Source organism: Gavialis gangeticus, unplaced genomic scaffold (assembly GCF_001723915.1).
Source record: "Gavialis gangeticus isolate Ggan-Ray unplaced genomic scaffold, GavGan_comp1, whole genome shotgun sequence".
In the NCBI taxonomy this organism is placed as follows: Eukaryota; Metazoa; Chordata; order Crocodylia; family Gavialidae; genus Gavialis; species Gavialis gangeticus.
The window spans coordinates 180,465,667-180,489,951 of record NW_017729022.1 but is presented as its reverse complement, the minus strand read 5'-3'; the positions used below and the strand labels follow the sequence as shown (position 1 = coordinate 180,489,951).

At 41.5% G+C, this 24,285-nt stretch overlaps 1 protein-coding gene across 4 annotated transcripts in view; it reads left to right on the top strand.

Annotated features, from left to right (window-relative positions):
• Positions 1-12: 12 nt before the first annotated feature.
• AFTPH (aftiphilin) overlaps positions 13-24,285 on the top strand; it is a 71,925-nt gene continuing 47,652 nt past the window's right edge. For 2 of the 4 annotated variants that reach the window (XM_019516589.1, XM_019516590.1), the window contains exons 1-2: positions 13-119; positions 15,109-17,008. In XM_019516589.1, the coding sequence (XP_019372134.1) occupies positions 15,137-17,008 (1,872 nt within the window). In that variant the 5' untranslated portion in view covers positions 13-119; positions 15,109-15,136. The remainder of the gene's footprint in view (positions 120-15,108; positions 17,009-24,285) is intronic. The other 2 variants (XM_019516588.1, XM_019516587.1) reach the window with 1 other exon arrangement.

Genomic DNA, 24,285 nt, shown 5'->3' with positions numbered 1-24,285 from the left:
GAGCGACGCGGTTCCTGTTGCCCGGGGCTCGGACATGGCGTCCCTCTGACGGCGGCCGCCCGCCAGGCCCCGCCCGGCTCCGCCATGCCCGGCCCCACCGCCCCGCCAGGAGCCCGCAGGTGAGGGCTCTGTTCCCGGACCACCGGGGGGCGCTGCTCCCGGCCCGGCACGGGGTCTCGACCTGTGGGCAGGGCAGGCCCGGCCCTTCCGCTTGACCCGCCCCGGGCGGGGCTTGGTGGGGTCCGGGCTCGGTCTCCGTCTTTGCCCCCTGGCTCCGGTGTGGGACCCCTCCGGGCGGCGGCAGGGGCAGCTGCGAGTCCCGGGGGGCTGTTTGGCTAGTGGGGGAAAGGGGCCAAGTGGTGCTGTGTGGGAGCCCTAACCTGAGACCTTGCTTATTGTGTCCGTGTCAGGTGGCTGTTGGCGTTGCAGCTGCTGTGATCATCTAATTTTTATTACCCTAGTGGCATTATTGCCCTTGTCACTGTTGGGGCTGGAGGGGTCTCAGTGGGGGCAGATGGCAGAATAAGGAGTAGTGGGATCGAGTTGCCGTGAGGGAGGTTTAAGTTGGATATAAGGGAAAAACTTTCTCTGTAGGAGGGTGGTGAGGAACTCGGGTTACCCACAGAGGTCATGGAGTCAACATCCTTGGAGATTTTTGACACCCAGCTAGGCAGAGCTTTGGCTGGGATGATCTAGAGCAGTGTGGCTCAACCAGTGGGGCGCGAAAGTCGCGTAGGTGGGACTTGAACTCATTTGAAAATTTCCATGAATGATTAATATAATACTAAAATGCATGTGAACGTAAAAATACAATTCTTGGGAAAAGTGGGGTTTTGTTTTTATCATGGTGGGACCAGGGGTTTTTGACACAATGGTTGGTGGGATGTAAGCAGAGATGACTCAAGGAGGGTGTGGGGCCCAGGGCTAATCAGCCTGTGCGGGGCCCCGCCCCTGGATGCAAGGAACCCTGGGGCAGATTTGGTGGAGCAGGAGAGGGGGGTGCTGAGCAGCCAGATGTGAAGCTGGCAGCAGCGTGAATTCGCCGCGGCTGCTCTGCTTGGCTCCGCAGGGCCCCCCAAAGCACAGGACCCAGGGTGGTTACCCCGATTCACACCCCCTAGGGATGGCCCTGGGTGTAAGGTGCAAAAGGTTGAGAACTGCCGATTTAGACCAGCAGTTCCCAAACTCTGACAGATTGTGCACCACCAGTTAAAAACAATACAACCTTAAGTATCACCAGCAAATTTTTGTCATATAAAGTAATTATACTAAATCTGTTAACACGTACCACTGACAGGTTGTCTGCGTACCACCGGTGATACCTGTACCGCAGATTGGGAACTGCTGATCTAGTTGGGGCTGGTCCTGCTTTGAGCAGGGGGTTGAACTAGATGCCCTCCCGAGGTCCCTTCCAGCCCTCATTTGCCCTCATTTTCTATGATCATCACCATAACTGTTGTTATCGTCATTGCCATGTTTCTGGCTCCCGAGTCCTCTCTGGGAAGTGGCCCTCTTCCAAGACTACCGGAATGTAGTTTCTTGGTGGAGGTGATCGCTGACTAAAGAGCTGAACACAAGCTGTGGTAACTGAAGACAAGTAGTTGATTGCTGGCGGGCGGGGGGCCCTTCCTGCTTGTTCCACTTCTGAAAGTTTCAATTTCATTTCAGTGCATCACAAGACCTGGTTCCTGTTTCAAGGGACCTGGTCAGTGAGTTGTTTATTAGACTAACTTCACTGCAGGGGTTGTACTGTATTGCTGATGTAAGTTGTTTTTACTCCTATGGTTTTAAACAGAAACACAGGACAGGTTACTACTAAGTTTCAGCTGTTGAGCTCATGGGAAAGTGAATTTATGGAATATTGATTTAAAAATTGCTGTTGGGATTGTCCTTGGTGATTGACCTTTAATTCTAATTATTTCCTCTTCATTTATTCTCTAGACATGTTGTTGTTATGAACTAGACTCTCAGAAACCAGTTAGCCTTCTAGGAAAAAAAGTAGAGAAAAGGCTGGGTTATACTGTGAGCACGTTTGCAAGTGCACACAAACCTGTATGTAGGATGTGGTGTTATAAGGAGTTTTATTAATTCTTCAGTGTAATATCTTCTGTATATGAAACCAGAGATATAATTAAAAGAACACACAATTAACTTTCTTATGGGTGGGAGAAAGAAAGGATATGACTTTGGCTGTTGCTTTAGTTTTTTGGGTTTGTTTTTTGTTTAAAGACCTTATCTTCTGCATGTGAAACTAAAATAATGAAAGTGAGAGCTTTAGGCAGATTGAAACTATTTTAACGCTTGTGGCTAGGGAGACTTTCAGCTTAAATGTCCAATAAGGAGATTGTAAAACACATAATATTGTTTTTGGTGTTTCCTTGGCACATGAAATTGATCTGAAATATGCAATAGACAATTGGAGTTCTCTTTTTGTGTGTCTGTTTTGTATATTGTCCTAAAGGCATAGCAAAACTCCCACATTTTTAATAGGAAAAATAAACTCCACGCAATGTTATGACCTGTTTTACATGCTATTCTTGAAAACCAGTAGTAAATCTGTTGCTTGTGTGGGTTTGTATTTTGTTTGCTCTTTGTATTTATTTAGTAATATATCAAATAGTTGTCTGAATCTGCAGTAGGCAACTTTTATTTGTAGGGGACAGTATCTAAAATTACTGAATATCACAATACTCCAACTTCCAGACTAGGCTGTCATTGTAGCTGGATTATATTTAATACATATAGAATTTAGAAGGAGTTGGTAGTTTACTGGACTTCAAAATTTCCTTTTCTTCTGTGTCATTCAAAAAGAAACACAGGGAGGGAGATATAAATATACCACATGCATGATCGCTCACAGACTTTGTGCTTTCCATTTCCCACTTTGCAGTAGCTCAGACTGTGCTGGTAGGGCTCTGCAGTTACTGTCATTCATATTGTCTTAACTGCTCAGGTCTATGACTGTTCCAAATGTTAGTAAATTGATGTTGCTTTTGAACACGTGCTTTTGTGTAGTAATAAAGATAAGGAAACTGTATGGCTCTTCTTGGCACCATGTTTTTTTCCCTCTTGCAGATTTTTTTCTTTCCCATAGGGGTGATTAGCTATATCAATCTGACATCAGGTAGAAGGCAGGGCAGCACAGGGTAGCACATAAAGGCTAACGGATTCAGAAAGGTATAAGCTTTCATAAGTGACAGCCTGTTTTGTCAGATACTGACATCTTTCAATTAAATTAATACATTTTAATGTATTGCAGACTTTAAAAAATGAAGTTTTCAGACTTCATTTTTTCTGTTAAATTAAGCAAAAGTATAACTTTATATTTCCATCTTAACATAACAGTTGCTTTCCTGGCTTGATATGCTAGTGTCCAGTTTTTTAAATATCTGCATTGGACAAGTTCATTCCTGTGGATGTGTGTGAGTTTTTATTATTTGTTTGTTATTCTTTTCCAAATACTTGTGCATTTCCCAAACTAGACAGGTGATAGATAGCAGTTTAATTTTGCCCTCCCCCTCTTGAAATAGGGTAGAAATAAAGTTCTTTCTACCTTTTACTGGGTTAGAAAAAACAGGGTTTTTTAGTGGGTTAAAAATAAAGAAACTAATGCCAAATCTGGCTGTTCATGTTATGGATTTTGGGGGGTTTTTTGTTTTTTACCAAATCCAATTTTTTGTACTATGACTTTTTTTTGCATCCTGTTTGACCACTTAAATGATACTTTTTCATTGTGTTGAAATCAATGGAAACAGAAAATATCTTTTTGTCCTGTTCAAAAAGGTACTTTCTAAAAAAAAAAAAATCTTTTCAAAAAACCTTGAGAAGAGAGAATTTTTTTTGGATACTTTAAAAAAAAAAAAAAAGCCTGTTTCCTTCTATATTCAAGGCAAACACTGTACTGGTCCTGGATAGTATCTTTGTTTTTTGAAATTGGCATTTTTTTTCTAGTAGAATTTTCTTTAAAAGTAAAAATAAATGAATTAAAGGTATGGATTAGCACAGAAGAGAACATTTTTTTATTGGCAAGGATGTTTGCAAGGTGACCTAATAAGTCACTTCTATTTATGATTCTGTGAAACAAATAATTTAGATCCCTTATATGAAAGAATCCCTCTTCTGAAGGAATAGAAGGAAGGCAATTGACTCCATTCACATGAGTGTGTTCTGAAGCACATAGTTGGAAAAGGAAATGTGATACCTCAAGTTCACATTTCCATTAGAACACAATGGAAAATAGAGTTCATTATTTCAAGTACTGGATTTATTCAAGCACTACAATGGTCTTAATATATCAGCTGTAGATAACATCTAATAAAAGATAAATGATGTAAATCTATTCTTTCTGGGCCAGTTGAAGTATTGTTGCTTGATATTTGTTGCCTACCTGTTCTGTGTGTATTGAATATAATATTTATTTGCTTAAAAACTAGTGAATTGTAGCAGTGATAGGAGTATCAGCTGTATTTGAAACTCTTATAGATATCATTGCAGTACTCCACACACCAAACTTGAACCTATCGGATGAGAGCTTTGACTTCTGGACCCATTTTTACCTTAGGGTATGTTAAATTTGAAGGTTTTGTTATACATGGAGCAAAACATGTTGCTCTATAAATAAATGCAAGAACAGTTGACCTAGTGTAACCTCATTCTAATGCTGCATAATCCAACATCTTGTTGTCTTAATTAAAAACGAATACATAAACAACTTGTCTTAATTTTCCCCTGAAAAATCATGCTTTCTGAGCTGAAAGCTGTTTTCAGATGACATATAGAAATTCTTCAGAGTCAAATTTACTGTTCTGGTAATAGTTACATGTCTTATATGAATAAGTAATTTATACTGGAGGCAGCAGTGCTAACACATGGGTAATTACCTAGATTTTTTTTTTACAGTGGTCACAGTCAGTAGTTGCAGATCACTGTTTGAATGATAAATTTCAGGTTTGTAATAGTGTTTTAAGAGATTTAACCAACGTGATTACAGATTAGGATGAAGAATTTAATCTGCTTTTGTTTAAAGGGATATGCTAGTCGATTGTGAGCGAAACTTGGATTGTATACAAGTGTTCCTAATTGTAACAGATATTCCCTTTAATTTTAGTGAACTTCTGGTTTGAAAAACTTGTCATTGATATATAATGCCAGTTTGAAAGCTATCAAAGAGTAGTTCTGTTCCATTTTATTACCCAGGCTGAATGAAATAGAAAAGTAAAACAGTGGAAATTACAGGAACAAAATCTGTATTTTAAACAGTTTCACTATTAGTCTAATATAAGAAAATATTCCATAGAAAAAGTTGTGAGAGAGGGGAATATATAGATACGTACAGTTTAAGCAACTCAGTCTCTTGAGTTTTCTTAATGTTCTTTTTACACATGGCACTTGCTAATGCAAGTATTTATATCATTTTTGGAGCTTACTAAGACCACAGACAATTAAAACAAAATGGTATTGATCATTTCAAAAGATTATATGCGCTATTTGCTTATGTACCTATAAACAAAGACTAAGTGTGTATTTTTAGACAATGACGTTATTGGAGATGGAAAAAACTATTCCTTTCAACTGTTCAGTGGTTCCAAGCACAAACAGTGTTCTGGAACTCCCCTTTGAGCCAGAATTACTGCTGTGACAGCAATAGATTTGAAATCAACAGCATTGATTTCAAGGCTGTCAGAGGTAAAAAAAATCTTCTTGCTGTGTTGCTTTACTTGTAAAGTATAACACTGGGAAGAAAATTTGCCTTTTTAATTCAATTTGGAAACAAATTAACATATCTTAATTTGATCAGTAATTCTTCCTAGTGGTGGGGTTTTGTTTTGTTTTTTAGTAGTGTAGAACCTAGCCCAAGCCAGAGCTCAGCTGCACCTGACAGTAAGGGAAGAGAAGGGGCAGGGGGTAGGAGGCTGCTGTGGATCTAACTCTGGCCCCAACCCAGGCTCAGGGCCAGTCAGAGCAACAGCAGCTTCCTGCCCTTCTTTCTCCCTCTTCCCCCCACCACCCCTCCCTCCAACCTCTGCCCCTCCACTTTGGATACGGTTGGGAGGGGAGGGAAAAACCTCATCCTAGATTTGACTAAATATAGTATTTTTTCTGTGATTACTGCACTTATAATTTTGCTTGTTTCCTCTTACCACATTGCTAGCACAGCACATGTTTTAAAATGTATTTCTTTAAAAAATAGAAGCAAATGCTCAAGCCCAGAATTCTTGTCTGTTCATAATCTCAAATGCCTCACTCTGGTAAAAAAACTTCTCTGCTTTTGATATAGGTGCATTTAGTCATTGCATGATTTGAAATTAGTCCTGGTCTCAGGCCATATTCCATATCCAGAATAATGAAAAAATAAGGAATTGGCATAGCAGACCAATAATGCATACAGTTATAAAAAAGGAAAATTGCCTTCAGTTGAAAATCCAATGTTCTACATCAATGAGGGTTCTGAATGTAACTCTTATTAAGGTGTCCTTGCAGGTCAGAATTGAGGAAATCCTCCCTGCAGTGCTGGGATGAAAATATTATCTGAAAAGGAAGAAGGAGGTTAGCAGTTGAATCAGTTCCTCTGCTAATGCAGGCTTCCTCTCAAACTCTTCCATATGATTTGTACCATCAAAATCTCTAACGACATAGTTTCTAGTTTGGTTTCTTAAACCTACTTTCAGACATCTCAAGTGATGGTCTTCATTGCTTCCCCTAACAAATTACAACTGAAAATGCTCTTTTAAACTAATAATGAGGTTACCATTTGAATTTTGTTTAATATTTTACAGCAACTTAGTTATAAACTTGATCATCCTAGTAAGCCACTATTAGAAATACTGATTTGTCTGCTAAATAATAGATAAACATGAACATGACTCGCAACATTTCCCTCCCTCGCATAAATCTCTGCTACACACAGGGAAAGGCAAGATCTCCTGGTCATGTTTGGCCTTTTAAAAAATAATTAATGTTATGACAAAATTTCAGGTATAACTTGACTTCCTAAACCTGTGCTTTGTCCACTTGACCACTTACAGTTGTCATGTATTGCTCTGTAGTTTCTTGTAGCACTATGCCTTTCCAATTTTCACTCGTGTTGAATGTTTGTACTTCAGATTAATTTACCGGAGAGGTATTCTTGTCTCAAAAGGAGAGGAAAGTAAGAGTTGTAACTGGTATACTTGAGCTTGATCAAAATTAAATATTCAGCAGCGTGGCTCTTAGTTTTATGTAAAAACAAGATACAAATAAGTATTTTAATGGTGACAGTTAATTATTTTAAAAGCATTAGTCTGCCATGGCCTTGGTGTCCAAATTACAACATACTGTGTATGAAATAGTTTTTTTGTGTAACAGCTATTAAAATAGAGACTTTGGGGGGGAGGGAGGTTATGCTTGGTGTTTACTGACTGATTTTAAGTCATTGTTGGAAATCCTCTTGAAATATAGGTGGAAGACTGCATAAGAGCATGCAGACTGCAGAACTGTCTTTTATGGCTAATATATGGTATTTATATTATTTAGAGAACCTGTACAGTCATGTTCCACTATGAAAATAGTGGAGACCATATATCTGTTTAAGTAAGGCATTGATAGCTACACTGAATATGTCTAAATTGAAAGTATAGTCTGGGTGAGTAGCCAGCTCTAGGGAAGGATGTGACTTGAATTAGTCATCTGTTAAAAGGGTGATATGCTTCAAATTTAAAACCTAACCCTCCTGAACACAGGATTTAAGTCATGCAACTAGCTTTTTTTAGTTTTATTGACATATGTAGTCACTTCCTACCAAGAAGCATCCATGATCCCTAGGAATACAGCTTTATCATTATTTTTTTAATTTTGTGTTTTAAAGGTAAAATTTGCACAATGTTCAACTTGATGGATCATTATAGAAGCCCTTCTAAACTTCATGGCTATCTGTTTCTATTTCGCTACATTGCAGGAGCTGAGAGCAGCATAGCTGCTATGCAGCTGTAACAAAACTTGCTGAAGTCTCATTTTGTGACTAAATTGCTCTAATTGTTTGGACCGGTGTCCAACCTAAGGGTGCATGAAATAGCTATTTTACAAAATGATGTAGAACAAGATTGTGGCTCAGAATATGTTCGAACTTAGAATAGAGTTCTCCATTACAAAAGATGCACCCACAGTTCTAGCTCTTAGATTCCATTAGAGGTGCTGGATAAAAGCAGGGATTAACAGCTGAAGGAATTAATGAACAGTGCTGTCATTCTGTAAGACCTGTGGCTTTTCACCATGAAAATGTTTGAGTGAATGATAAGGGCTTTGATTCAATAGTTTGGTTGACAGAGGGAACTCTTTCTTCTGATACAGTTTTTGGATTCCTACACCTCTTTTTGGAGAAAACTATGTTGTGGACTAAAAATTCTTAGTCCACTATGCTGTGGACTAAAAACTCATTCTAATAGGAGAGGTAGAAACATGTCCCTTTAAATTGAAAAGTTTAATCATGGCAAAAAAAGTTACCAACTAACCAGAGGGGAAAAGTGGCATACATTTTCTATTAATTTTTAACACATGTGGTGTGTGGGTGTGGGTGTGGGTGGGTGGGTGGCTAAAATTACCTTATTAATTATTTTTACATATTGGATTCAAATCACTTAGACAAGTACAGATTTTTTTGCTTATGATGTGTATAAATTAGGGAGCTCCTTTGAAATGTATATATTATGCAATCTCAAATATCACTTTATAAATACAAACTCATTTACATTGTAAGTAACTGAATATTCAGTTAAAAATAATATATTTTTACATAAAGCTAGATTAGCTTAAGCCCTAAAACGAGGTGGAGATTGGCAAAGTTATGGTTGCTGGGTCACCATGTCTTGGAATTCCAAGAGTCTAATGCATTCAGTATCTCTTGCTTGCAGATTTTTATTGTGAGAACTGGGCTTTAACTTATTCTGTTGTATTGCTGCATGCTTCTGAGTAAAGTGTGGATTAAGAGGTTGTTGTGCAGTTTTAAAGTACCACAGAAAAAATGCTGAGAGTACCAAGCCAGAAGGTGACAAAGCGAGGGACTTCTGGATAATTGTCTAGTTTTAACTAGACTTTCTATCCTCTGTTGATAGGGCTGGAGGAAACAGCCACTTAGTCTCTTGGCTTCAAAATTTACTGCACTTGTCCTATCTACATTTGCTTCCTTCTGTCACTCCAATCCCATCCATGTCCATTTTTCTTTTGTTTTTCAAATTAATTTACCCACGATTTAAGTAATTAGCAATCCTGCAATAGAGGGAATTAACCTTGCATTTGCTATATTCATACTTTGTGGGCATTTTAGGTCCACTTCGTGTCTTAAATTACAAGATTTTTGGAGTAGGAACATAACACTTCATGCATTGTCTAGAAAGGGAGGAGAGGCAGAGGAAGGGATCTGTGGGTCTGATCTGGTCCTGCACCATTCGTATTGCCTGTGGGCCAGGTGAGTTTGACACCTCTGCTATAAAGCAAAGCAGTACCTTGTACAACCCAGTGATACCTCTGGTTGACAGGGAAGCATCAGTAGGCTGAGAAAGGCATCATGCTCACTATGTGGTTATGAACACAAGGAGGAGAGATACTGTTGAAGGAGAAATACCATCAGAAGTCTTCTGGTTTATGCAAGATATGGACCAGTATCACTATAAAAATTTCAGTACATTCTTTTAGTGTCAGAACTGGAACAAAGTTTTGCTCAAAGGCATTGACTAAGATTCAGACTACTGCATTTTCAGTAGCAGAAAACGTTACTCTTATTTCAAATTAATTCTAGAGTTAGAGGCTCACTGACTTATTTAAGTTATTTCAGTACATTATGTTATACTAAATTTATACCTTAGCCTATGCTTCATTAAATTCAAATTTCATTCTAAGCTGGTTTATTTTTTAAAAAGCAAGCTTAATTATAATTTAAATTAAAATGGACTTTAAATAAAAAATCTGATTTTTTTTTTAAATCATAGACTTTTATCCAACTTGTAATATGGATTACAGTATCTGTCTTTTAAAATTGCATACCATTGTATAGAATAGCTTTCTGAAAAGACAAACTTAAGAAAATATGAGTTTGTTATTTCAAATATGAAACCTTTGTAAAGGTTTTTTGTTACAGGCATCCTGCTTGTTTCAGTTACTATGTCATTGAATGTTTTAATAGGATATTTTAAAGAAATCAGAGCATTAAATGTCGGGGGGGCAGTGAGTGAGTGAGTGAGAGTGCAGAGGAAGTAGTATGTTCCACAGACCCCCCTACACATTATATACATTATACAATTACTTATTTAATTGTACTATTAATTTAGACTGGCTATGCATGAAAATTAACTACAGTGCCTTAAAAAGCTCTAACTAGCTGTAAAGTTAGTGTGGAAAAAATGTATAACACCTTTAAAGCTGGAGAGAAACCAGCTATAATATGCACATGTAGTAGCATCAGCCCTTGCAGCTGGGAGCCTTGTCAGCTCATTGGAGCTCCCAGCTGTGGGGGGCCATGTGCACCCCAAGCCTTGGAACTCCCAGCTGCTGCTTGCACCCAGCTGTGGGGGAACATACCCCACAGCTGGGAGACTGCAGTAGCTGCGGTTTCCCAACTGCAAAGGTGCACTGGCTGCTCCCACATCTGCGCGCCCCATCAGGTGAGGGAGCTCCCAGCTGCAGGAATTTGGTTCTTGCAAGTGCAGGGGGAGCCCAGGGTCAGGCTCCCCCTGCACCAGCAGTAAGGCACAATGGGATCTCATTCACAATCCCATAGTCATACCTCCTGCCATGCACGTGTGGCATGACAGGAGGCATGATTGTGTGGATTGTGCATTAGATCTCATCCCGCCATTCATCAGAAGTATTTGGTTTAGCTTGATGCCACTCAAGTAACTTGTTACAAAGTTAAATTCTTCAGTAAGATAAGATATTATTGGAGTTTGCAGTGTGATTAATTGATTTTTGGTTGGCTAAGTTTTTTAGGATTGGGTCTTAAAAAAAGAGCTGTTTGTTTTCCTCATTTTTTTCCCCCCAAGAATCTGATTTAGTTTCTTGGAACCTACCTCTTCCCTTTGTCTTTTCTATATCCTTCTCAGCCAGCCTCTTCGAGATCCTGTTTCTTTAGGATTGATGAAGGCTTTTTCTTTCAGAGAGAGCTACAATCTGTGCTAGATGTTTTAAGAGGTCTTGAGCTAAAGCTATAAATGAGTTGGTTGTTTTTTTTAATTTGTCCTTCAAAAACCACTTCCTGCTTTTACAGTCCACTCAGTTATGTATACAGAGGAGAAAAGAACCAACCTTTTGTCAACTTAGATGTCCAAACAAGACTAGTTTCTTTTGTTAAATGTATTTCTTCTATCACTTATATGTGGCATTCCCTTAGAAAAGACCACCCTTCCTAGACTCCCATCTCACCAATACTCTTATCCTGCAGTGCGTCATTGACTAGACTCCTAAGCACACTGAAGTTAGCCTTCCTAAAGTCAGGCACTTCCACCCTACTAGTTGTCTTACCCACCCTATGCCATATGGTGAATTTGACTGATTGGTGGTCACTGTCCCCAAGGTGACCCTGAATCTGCAGCTCTCCTACCCCATCCTTCCCTATAGCCAACACCAAGTCCAGTAAGACATTCCTACTAGTGGGACTGTATACCTCCTGTGTTAGGTGAAGGTCCTGCACGCAGGATAAGAACCTGTGTGAATGGTTGGATTTGGCTGACTGCTCTTCCCAGCAGATGTTGGTAGTTTAGGTCCCCCATGACAACCACGTCCCTAGACTGTACGGCCTCGGAGAGCTGCCGCAAGAATTCCAAGTCTAGCTTTTCCTCTTGGTGTGGTGGTCTGTAGCGGACCTGCACCACCAAGTCCCTTTCCCCTTGACCTTCATGTATCCTAACCCACAATGCTTCAACTTTCTCCTCCTCTGATCCCATTTTGATTAGGGTAGATGTATAATGCTCATTTACATACAGAGCAACCCTGTCCCCTTTCCTCCCTACTCTGTTCCGTCTGTACAACCTGTAGCCCTCAATGTGTACCGCCCAGGCATGGGTAGGGTCCCACCAGGTTTCTGTTAGCCCCACTAAATCAAAGTTATTATCTGCAAGCAGAAGTGTGAGTTCTTCCTGCTTGTTCCCCATGCTCCTCGCTTTAGTATAGAGACACTTGAGCCCTTCGCATGGTGCCTTTTGTGCCCCCCTGTTCTGATGCCCAAAGGGCCCCTTGGTACTTACCTGGGGTGTACTGCTGCATGTCTCGCAGTTTGTAGATTCTATACTCTCTCCATCTCCTGCCTCCTGTCCCCTGTCATACTTAGTTTAAAGTCTTATGTAGGAGGTCAGCCAACCTGTAAGAAAAGACACTCTTGATACGGTCACTCCTGATATAGTCTGGGCTACTCCTGGCCACATCATTTGTTCCCAAATGGATGAGGACCATGGGATAGTTGTCAAAGGGCTGGATGAGGTAAGGAATTCTCACCATGACATCCCTGATCCTGACTCTGGGCAGGTAGCAGACCTCACACTCCATGGCATCCGGACAACAGATGGGTCCCTCTGTTCCTCTCAACAAGGAGTTGCCCACAACAATGACGTGGTGTCTCTTCTGCTTACCTGGCTGGTCCTCAGTTCGCACAGTGATGGGGGCAGGCCCCTTCAGTGCACTTTCCTCTACTGCACACTCCTCCAGTGCAGCCTGGGCCTCATATTTGTTCCCCAGCTGCAGTGGGGGAGCTGTCTGCGGCAAGAGGTCTGCTCCCTGAGGTGAGTCCTAAGATGATACTCCAGGGTCCCTTCCAGCCCAGATGTCTATGAAATCTATGAAATCTGCTTCAGGGTATTCCCTCACAGCTTCTCTGCCAGGAGTCTTGTTCTGCAGAGAATGAAAGTAGCCATCAATCTCTTCAATTGCCCTGGTCCCCCACAGCCTGCTCGCCTCTGTCTGGCGTTCCCTCACCTGCCCCTCTAGGGCCTCAATCTGAGCACATGTGGGACAGGCAAGGGAACTCCCGGCCTGCACACTACCCCCAGGCCTCAGAGGTCCTGCCAGGCAACCCCCACAGACGGGGGGCCAGGGCACTGCTGTCACATCCAAGGGACCTGTCTGGTGGAGACCTCACAGTAGCTCCAGGCTGGAGGCAGCAGCAGGGCAGGGGCCCTGGCTGCACTCCATGTCACCACCCCCGTAGTAGCCCCCCTCCTCATTCACTTACCTGAAGTCTTGGTCAGAAGCTCCTGTGTACTCCTGTCCACAACTGGCCTGTGAACTGCTCCCCTGTTGGCAGTCCCTGTTTGCTGCCTCCCTGGTCACAGGCTCCCTGGTCACCTGGGGAGTCTCCTTTTATATAGTTACCTTCCACAGTACTTTTAAGCAGTGCCTTTCCCAGGATGAGCGCAATTAATATAATTTGGGGTAAACAGAATTGGCACCTACAAGTGCCCGTCTGTCACCTGACAATGAGCAACAGTAGCCTCTCCTGCCCAGTAGCACAGATCTTCATATAAATCGCTATTTTTAGTATAGATTTAAAATTTATAAAATCTTAATGTAATCTGGACACACTTATTTTCATTGTCACAGTTAAAAACAATCTTTTTATAGCTAAAAAACAATTTTGAAATTGGGACATGAAAAAGAAATGGTGTGTCTTGTGGTTACAAAGGGAGAAGGCTAAAAACTTCAGGTTTGGTGAACTGAGCAGTTCTAGAAGTTAGGGACTCCTGTAGTCTTTCCAGGTCTCATAAACTGAGCAGGCCAAAGCAAGGGTCAGTAGTTGGGTATACTCCAGAGAACTCTGTTAATTATCACATGTTACTTCCCTTCCCCATCTTGGGTCTTTACTGAACCAGTTTTGCAAGAGTTTTAAGAGACACTGCACTTTGAAAAATGTTCGTTTTCAGGAAGAAAGAAAAAGCAGAGGTTCCTGCCATCTTAAGATTGTTCAAGTGTATTTCACAAGATGTTAAGTGTATTTAGAAAACTTCCGTTTGCTTATTTACACAGGTTGAACTGTTCATTGTTGTTTGTGTGGTGCAGCTGAAGACCCCTGCTTGCCATTGTATTATGACCACCTATGTAAAAGGCTTTGACATGAAATTTAAGGATCATTTTATCTTTAGTAAGACTATTTCAAAGTCTGTGGGTGCTCTAGTTAGGAGCTGAAATAGTCATTGATGTGTTTCCATTTTTGTTTCTACTGGTAATAAGTATCTTGGTGTGCTTTTGACTAGATCCAGCTCGTAAAGTAAAAAGGGATCATGATTTGTGACTGTTAAATGTTACACCTCCTATATAATGCTTTTGTAAAGGTTGCTTTGTAACTTACAGTGTTGTGTGCCCTTAAATGTAATGATTACTAGAAACATTGACAGTATTGGAAGAAAAATTAAGCTACATGTGAAAGCAAAATTCTCAATCTATGCCTTAAACAGTATGCTATATTAGTAACAGTTAAAGATGAAATCCTAAACGTGTTATCTCCTACAGTAGGTATCTAGGCAATGAAAACATTAGAATGAGAGTTGGAGCTTTTGACATCAGACTTTTTCTATGGTTTCGTAGCTTGTACTTGACTCCTTTTAAAGACTGTTTTTGAAGCTTAGCCTTAATAGTAAAATTAATTTTGCACAAGGCTTTAATGTGCATATAGCAGCACCTCCTAGTTGAAGGTTTCTGAGATGAAAGTGTGTTGGAGGCAGTAGTTGGGAGGGTAGGCTGAGAACTTGTAGAGTCTTATGGACAATAACAGCTAACTGAAGCCTAGAAATTGGAGAGGGCAGACACTGAGTACTGGGAAAATAGATCATAGCTAGCAATTGTGCAACAGTTCCTTTCATCTAACTTCTTTTTTTTTTTAAGAAGGGCATAAGGTGCTTTCCTTTTAGAGCATTGAGATAAATATGGTGCAGTCTATGGCATCTTACAGGTATCTAATGTTAGGATACAGCCATTTGCCTTTTTATAACTTTACCCATATCCTATAAACTTAAAGTGAACTGTGAAAGAATAGAACATGCAAAATAACTTATTTTATCTGCATATTACTTTATTATCAGACTCTAAGTGCATTTTAAATTCCAGTTTTAATAATCAGAAAAGTAACTGTATATATACTTTTTCCTTCTTTTACAGGAATAAACTACCATTCTAAAAGGAAACAATGGAACCAGATGTCATTCGAATGTATTCTTCATCCCCTCCACCATTAGACAATGGAGCTGATGATGACGGTGATGACGAATTTGGGGAATTTGGTGGATTTTCTGGTAGTGCTTCTGGTGTAGGGTTTGCTGACTTCGATGCACCAGACTACAGTAATTCAAAGGAGGAATTTATACCCACTAACCATTTTATGCCACTTCATGAGTATTCTGACAATGTAGGTAGCCTTGCAGCCTTTACCTCTGTCAAAAATGGTAAAGATAAAGACTGCATAGCAGAACTTTCTAGTCCCTCTAAAGAACTCTATGCTTTATCAGCAACAAGTGCCAGCAAAGAAAAATCTAAGTCTAGAGCATCAGGTACTACTTTTGATGAAAGTCTGGAAAATGTAATGAGAACAGAGGAACAAAGAGAGAATATTGGAAAAACAGAGGCCTTTTCCTCTGAAGGCTTTAGAACTGACATGAAAATTAGAAGCCCGGATCAGGAGATCGGTGCTTGTAATGGTGAGAAACTCCCATGTCTAGAGATTCTAACAAATGGGTTTGCAGCATTGGATACTGTAAATCCCCAGGGAACAGAAGATCTAGACAGCATCAGTGACTCAAAGGGACTAAAAACTGTTAGCACTTCTAGCACTGAGTTGAGTTTAGACTCAGTGCCTAGCCCAGCTGAAGATTTTGCAGACTTTGCTACTTTCTCAAACCAAGAAACAAACCACTTAGAAGAAACAGGGCATAAAATATGCAATGCTCTTGATGAAAGAGAAGCACTGAATGTTCAGGAAAACAATATAATAAATAGAGTGACTGAAAGAATTTCTGTGAAGGAACTGACTTCAGATAGAAGCTGTGAATGTGGAGAAACTTTTATTGAAGATGAGCAGGCTTGCATATCAGAAGTCAGTGTTGTGGTTAATGAAATTGTTAATAATTATGAGCAGGGCTCTACAGCACTGGAACATGATGATAGAATTTCCAACATACCTCAGGCAATTGAGAGCTCAATAGGCACTACTGAAAAGGCAGAAGACAGTGGGAGAAGAAAATGTTGTGACTCTGAAAATGGCAAAGATTTTTCTAGGTCTAAAGATTTTTCAGAAACAGAAAGTATTGACTATAGTATGGTCCAAAGCTCTTGCCATGATCCTGCAGAAGAACATTTTCTGGGCAGTTCTGAAGATGTAAAGAATGGTGAAAGCAGCAGTGAATTTGTGTCTTGCAGTGAAACAAATGAAGATGATTTTGGTGACTTTGGTACAGCCAGTGGTACATCTTCTCCTTTTATCATCAGTACTCAAGAATCGGCAGTGAGTGTGGCTTTAGAAGAATCTTCTGAGCATTCTGCACGTTTCAGTGAACCAATTGATGAATTTGGTGATTTTAGGGATACAAATACTGTTTGTCAACAGCTAACAAAGTTAGATCAATCTGAATTAAGTCAGACTTCAGATACTTCAGAATGTGGAGTTACCGATACCCATTCTAGCTTGTATGTCCAGTGTACTGCTAAGCTGGCAAACGGTAGCGATAGTGAATTTGGAGACTTTGATTCAGTGCCAAAACCACAAGATGAGTGTGTTATTTTCCAGGACTCTGATGACTTTGCAGACTTCAGTTCTGCTGGTAGTAATCAAACTGCAGAATGGAAGGCTTTTGAAAATGAGCAGAAAGAAGGCTGTTCGTGGGCTGCTTTTGGAGATGAGCAAGCTACTGAATCTCATCATAGAAAAGAGACATGGCAATCGCATAGGACAGATACCTCTCTTCGGATTGATAGTTCGATGACCCACAAGGCAGAAAGTTCTACTTTGACATCTTTCCAAGAAACTGCTAATAGGCAACCTCAAGAATTTTCACCTTCAGTTCAGGTAACTAATGTATAAATGAAATAAATTATCCTAAATATTCTTTGAACTATGTGCATAATATTGTGACATAAGCGTCATAATATATTGTATTGACTTGCATATCACATGTACCCTTTTCCCAAAAATCAGCCCCCCAAAACTGGGGTGCATATATTAAGTTGATTTTCTGCCCAGAATAGAAGAACCCTGCTTTGATTCCTGCTCCACAGTACAGCAGCAGTGGCCTTACTATTCAAGGAGTTGAGTCTGTTGACTTACTGATTCATAGTTAACAATGGTGGAGCAAAGAACAATCAGCTCCCCTTTTGAATGCTTTCCACTAATCAAATTAACCTTTCTTTTGGTAATTTTTGCTGACTGTTAGTTGTTCCTGGTCTGTCTCATACTGCTTCACACCTCTGGAAACACTTCAGTTCTTTTTCAGAATTGTAGATCCATCCAGGGAGACTAGCCTTCAGTTAGGGTATCAGCTTTTAGTTAAGCAGGAAAGAGAAAGTAAGTCAGCTGAAAATTGGGCTGTCCCTGCTCTGTGCAAGCATAATTCTGAAAAAACCTATTTTCTCCATTCTCCCCTCCCAAAAACAAGATGCATGTCTTATTTTCTGGCATACCACAGGCCCCCCAAATATAAGTAATAAGGAATACATCTGTGGGTATGTACAGAAATTGTTCATATAAATAAGATTTGGGTTCATTTCATTTGGTATTGAGAAATTTTAATTTTCTCATAAAAGCAAGGGCTTGTTAAAACTGATTCATTTGAAAGCTGGTAGGTCTATTGGTCCCTAAAATTCTTAAACAATTTCATAAACAGATGGTATCTTCTTTTGCATTTAAGGTAGATGTTTGATGGTGCTTATACATCCTTGTCATTCAGAACTGCTTTTAGAGTAAAAGCTACTGTAGCTGAATGTAGATAGTTATACTTTTAATTCTTCACCACCACCACTACATTATTAGTATTAGTTTAAACCAGGGATGTGAAACATGTTGCCCTTGAGCTGTATCTGGCCTGTAGAGGCGAGGCATCTGGCCTGTGGGGCTTCTTAAAGACTGGACCCCACACCCCCTCCATGGAGCTGTTCTGGTGGCTGTGTTCATCCCTGTGGCAGCCAGATACTGTTTTCTAAGGAGTTAATGCCGCTAGTGCCTCCCTCTTCCCCTTTCAGAAACTGCAGTTTCTCAGTGCCCCTGGTGACTAAGATTGACAGCAAGGGAAAAGGGAGAGCGAGCAGCAGTGACATTAATTCCCTGGGTTCCAGACCTGTGCTGAAACAGTAGCTCAAGCAGCCAGTGATTAACACCGCTTGTGGGTTGTCCGGCCTGCAAGAAAACCAGCTGTCAAGACTCAGCCTGTGGGCCCAACGGAGTTTTGGTTTAGACTTTCTTCTGTCTCCTGGGAATATGAAGTAGGTAAGGATATTAACCCTGGCAGGTATCTTTGAGAGAGATGGAAAAAGAAAAGGTCCTTATGTCCTTTTGTTCATGCTGTACACGTGGAAATTCACAGCCCCATCTCCTTTGTGTTCCACCAGTAGCAAATAAATAGCTGCTGAGAGAAGGATGAGTTGCCTAGAGCTCTCCAGGCTCTGTCGGGAGGAAAAAAAATCTTGATGCTCAGTACTGGGTTCTGTGTAAGTGGCTGTCTCCTGCCTGATATTTATACTTCCATTTCCCCTGAATAAGCTAAAATACCATAGAGTCATAGAAAATTAGGTTGGAAGGGACCTGAGCAGGTCATCTAGGCCAGTGTTTCCCAACATTTTATAATCCAAGGCGCACTTACATTGGTAACAGTTTTCTGCAGCACACCTGTTAAGGCATTCCCCATACTTATGAGCTCATTGTAGCTCATTGCCATGGTAAAATTCTGCAGCACGCCTGTTCATTTCTGATTGCACACCATTGTGCTGCAGCACAGTTGGGCAACACTGATCTAGTCCAACCCCCTGCTCAAAGCAGGACTGTCTCCAGTTAGCCAATTGCCCATCAAGAATGATGGGGGGGGCTAGGCCAGCTCTGCCATTCCATCCGCTCCATTGCCACAGCCTCCAGGGGCTGCCTGCGAGTTGTCTTGGGCTCTCTGTTGTTTGAGCACCCCCCCTTTACCCCTAGAGTGGGCTGCCTCCCTCTGGGAAGCCAGCATTTTATTTTTAGTTAGGTTTTTTCTTTTTTTGTGTGGATTTTGCAGGCAATGCCAGATTTTGTAAACTAGGTCTCTAGTCATTGCTGCTAGTCATTAATGTAAAATTGTCCCCATATCCCTTGAGGGAGACAGTGGTGGGGAAAAATAAACGGAGAAAATAATTGAGAGAATATTGAGGGGGAGAGAGAGACAACGTGTAAAAGCCACTGATCTAATGAAATGCAGGAGACTTTATTTTCTACAATTTTTAAAAGTTTTAATAATTTAAGCTCTTTTGTAAAATAATCTGAAGCCAAGTGTTATAAACACTGAAAATTCAGACTGAAGATTACCCTTTAAAGAGAAACCCTCATATTACAGGAAGATGTGCACAATTAGAGTAGCAAGACATCCCTTGCTCTACCCCAGAGACATGAGGGGTGTCCAGCATATGGCCTGTGGATCTTATGTGGCCTGTGGTGCTGTGTCATCTGGCTGTGGGGCTCATGAAGGGTCTAGAAATTTGGGGGTGGGCCCTACTGCTGAAATCTAGAATATGGAGCCCCACTGGAGATATGTAGTAGGAAGGTGCGAAACAGTTGTGTTAACCCCCATAGTTGCTGCTTGCTTCTGGTGCTGCATTCAGATCCAGCCCATGCAGAGTGCAGGGTGGGGCAGGTGAATGTAATGTCCTGTAATAGTTTTATGCAGTAATGATGGGACTAAGACACACTCACTTCTGGTCTCATACTAAATTATAAATTAATTTTTAAAGGTTCCATTTTTTAAAGTTTTCTGTGTGGTGTTAGCAGTAGAATTAGGCTTGTTTGGGTATATATTGCATTCATTTTCTCTCCTAGTTGGGTTAGTATAACCCAAAGAACTTTTACACCAGTTAGTTGTGGAGGAGCTATAGCTGGCTAAGTTACTTAAGTCACAGTAATACAGGGTGGGGAAAATGGTGGATCTGAGTGGTGAATTTCAGCCAGTGGACTCATTTCCCAGCAGCCTCTGCCCATGGGGCTGGGGCCAGTTTCCATGGAGACCCAGCAGCATTGGCAGGATGCAGAGCTGGCCTGGGATCTTGCAGCAGTGATAGTGTGGTCCAGAGCCAAGGCAGAGCCACGATCTGCAGCCTACATACTCCTGTCAGGAGCATGTAGGTTGCAGATTGTAGCTCTGCCCTGACTCTGAACCATGCTGTCACCACTGTAAGATCCCAACCTGGCTCTGGAGCAGCTCCCCGCCCTGCTACATTTCCTGCCAGCAGGGATGGCACTGGGGAGGGTTGGGGGGCTGCAGCAATGGCGATCTTGCTGCTCTGAGCTTGGTCGGCAACTGGAGTATGGCTCCAGGTAGTCAGGCTCCAGTTTTGTGTGGTGAACACTGTCCCCACGTCGCTCTTTTTTCTTTTTTTTGTGCAGGTTTTTATGACCCCTAGATATCCAGGGGTCCAAAAACAACCTTGCGGCATGGAGAGAGAGCAGCTGCATGTGTGGTATGTGGTGCCACAGACATGTCTACGGCACCACGTACTGCATGGCCATTTTCATTTGGATGCAGCCACAGACTGGTTTAAAAATGGCAAAACCTGGTCTAAGATTTGCCCCTGCCACCAAAGGTTGGGCATGTGTTGTTCCATTCACTACCCATCTAAACTCCATTACTTACAGAAGCACGCATAGCTTTGATCAATTCCGCCTTGGGCTTTTTGAATGTCTGTACCTAGTCACAATTTAGTTCTTAATTGAACCCTAAGTCAAATGAGCAGTTTCATGTAAATTCTCAAAATGCAGTTTATATTCAGTAATTGCTAGAAGTCTGGGGAGATGAGAGTATTTTTTTCATCTATAATGGGTTGAATTACTGCCTGAAGCACGCAGTGGAACTCAGTCTACCATAGAGCCAAACCATTTTGGCAGTTAGTTTTAATAGATTCAGTAGCAAGTGGCAACTTTCCCTGCCTAGCACTGGGTCCAAGCTATTTTTAGCTCGTCTTCCTGAGCCTACAAACAGTTCCAGTGCCTTAGTGCAACTCTAGGTTTTATCTGGCAGCAGGATGAAACTAATAAGACTGTGGTAAGTTTTATTACTTTCATTTATGAGTGGAAATGACAGATATGTCCTGGAGTTACTGGTGGGAAGGTAGTGGGCATAATTAGAAGCTGGATGCGGGAGAGGCAGATTAAAACCTCTGCAGGCCACAACCAAGAAGCTCTGGAAGACAAGAATAGCATTCTCTATCCCACAACAGAAGTTTGGAGTAACAGGCATTGAGGCAGGGTGGGAAAGTCCTTTTTCTCTATAGCTGCCAACAGGCATGGGTGTGGAGCAAGTTTATTAGATGCTTGATATTACAAGAACTGAGTTTCAAACTGGTTGTGTAAAAACCTGTTAAGAAATACTAGCACCATAACTTCCTAGCAGCTATGAGGAAGGCAGCAGGGCCTTGACTTTACAAAGCTTTACCAGATTATGGTGCTGACATCCTCTTCTTTCACATCCCTTTCTGGGCTCATGATTTTAGTCTTCTAACTTGCTACATGTCTCAAGGAAAAAGGAAAATGTGGATAGCGTCAATTAAAGGATGTAGAATAGAAACAAAATTGAGAGAACACTCTGTAGATGAGGGGTGTCAACATTTGGTCTGAGGAGGTAGATCTTCTGTCCCATTGTCTTCCCATCAGTGGAGGAGCGGGCAGAAATAGCTTGCTTGTGGGGTTTGCGCCCCCTTGTCAGGCTCAGTGCTGCTCCTGCAGAGGTGCTGGTGTGGTGCCTACTGCAGCTTACTGTTCATTGTCCAGAGCCGTTGTAACTAGCTGCACACCACTGAGCAGTGGTGTACTGCAGTAGCTGCCGTACCAACACCTCCCTCTGCAGCAGTGATGCATGTGGCAGGGTTTCTAGCTGTGGCTGTGGTTTGGCCCTGGCAAGAACCAAACCTCTGGTGTTACCATGGACAGAATCCACCACAGCAAGAATGGGTGTGATATTTGGGCACCTGCAAAGCAGGAAATGTTGCCCACAGCCATTTCTTTGACACACCTGATAACGACATTTTTCTTTGACAGTTTATAAGTGCTGTGTGTGAAACTAGAATAGTAGTTGTTGGGAGGGGCAGGTTTTTTTTTTGGTTTTTTTTTAACATGCATTTTTTATACAGATTGTTTTTTAATGCTATGCTAAAAACTGCTTAAAATACTATAAAATAATCACACAGGGAATAAACAGAATGATCTTAAGGTAGTTCTCTACGTTGGCTTTTTAATATTCTGGGTTTTGTTTTTTTTACTGAAAAAAACTAGGTGTAATGTTCAGTAGGCCTCTGCGAAATGGGAAGTATTTGGTTTGGATTTGGATTGGGCAGTGATTTGATTCAGTGATTCAGATCACTATCCTGATTCGATTTGGCTGAATCAGACGATATTCAGCTCCGAATCTTATTTGGCCATAGTCTATACAGGCAGGCAGTGTCAGCGGGAGCAGCTGGACGAGCCCCGGCGGCTTGAGCCAGCAGCTCCGGGAGAAGCCATGGCTCGTCCAGCTGCTCTCCCGGTTGACCCCCCTACCGGGGTGAGGGAGGCAGTTCTGCCAGCCCTGGGAGAAGCTGCGGAGGCTGGGGATAATGATTGGGGAGCTGGGGGAAAGACCCTGTTTGTTCCCCCAGCCCCCGCGGCTTCTCTTGGGGCTGCCAGCACTGCTTGCCTCGCCCCAGTGGGGGGGCAGCCAGGGAAACAGCCAGACAAGCCACAGCTTCTCCCAGGACTACTGGCTCAAACCGGGGCTCATCCGGCTGATCCCCCAGCTGTTCTCGCCGGCACTATGTAGTGCCTGCCTGTACAGTCTATGGCTGAATCTCTCTGAATCGATTCGGAGGCTTCTGATTCAATTCGGAGAGATTAATGGGTCTCCTGATTCGATTCAGATTTAGAGATTTGGCCACTGAATCGGATCGAATTGGCTATGGAAGCTTCTCAAAGCCCTAATATTCAGCTCTCAGGCATGTAATATGTGCCATTTATCAGTAGCTGGAGTTTCTCTCCAAGCCGAATAAGTTCATAAATCCTTTTACGCCTACTCTTAGTGTGTGTTATGGAGAGGGGACAGGCAGCATGATTTCTTCTGTAAAAATTTAGTGGACAGTGTGTATCCATTTAAACATGTTGATCTTATTTGCTGCTACTGTTATAATGGCTTTGGGGTCAACATGATTTTGGCTTACCTTTCAAAACTGGATCTGTAGAGTACCATACTCTGGGGGGGAAATCCAGCTACTGATAATTAGTGTGGCTTGTAAAACATGGGTTATATTGTTTCAAAAAAAACAAAAACATTCATCTTACAGAAACATTGTGATCATTTTGCTTTAACCTAGAGCAAAGGTACAGCCAGGACTTAAGAGAATAGACTGAAGGTATCTGCTCAGAAAACCTCTGCATTTATCAGAATTTTCAATATCTGTAATCCTAAACAGGTCAAAGTACAGTGCTGGGGGAAAGAAGAAGGGCACAATATTTCATTAGGTTGCCTGGAATTTTTCAGCTCCTTTACAGCTGAATGGTTTTGTGGTTCAGTGTCTGAAGAGGATTTTGTTGCAAGAGGAAACTAAAGTTACACAGCTGTCTGAGGATATCACTGAAAACTTAAATATCTTGACACTTCCTTTAAAAAAATCAGTAATAAGAAGAAAAATATTAGTCCTCTCACTTCTTAAAACAAAGGCAAACACCCGAACATTGCACGTGAATATTTTTATTTAAAGTCCTGTTTGTTGTAAATCTCCCAAGGAAACAGTAACATCTTGTTTCACCTGTAAATATCAAATAATAGTTTTGGGGTTTTTGACATTTTGGGTTTTAAAGCATAGGTCCTATTCTGATCTGACCCTTGGATGGACTGGGTACTACCCATCCAGCCTGCTGTGGGAAAAAAGTCTAGCATCACTGGTTCAGATGGAGCATGTCATGGGAGTAGATGACTTCCTGAGGGCAGTTGTTACCCAGTTAGAGGAACCAATGAATGTTCAGCTGCAACTGGAGTTGATTTGAAGCCATGCTTCAAACATCTGAAGTGCTATAAAGGCAAGTGCTCTGAAAAACTTAGGCTGTAGGTATGTCAAGTTCATAGAATCATAGAAGTGGGGTCGGAAGGG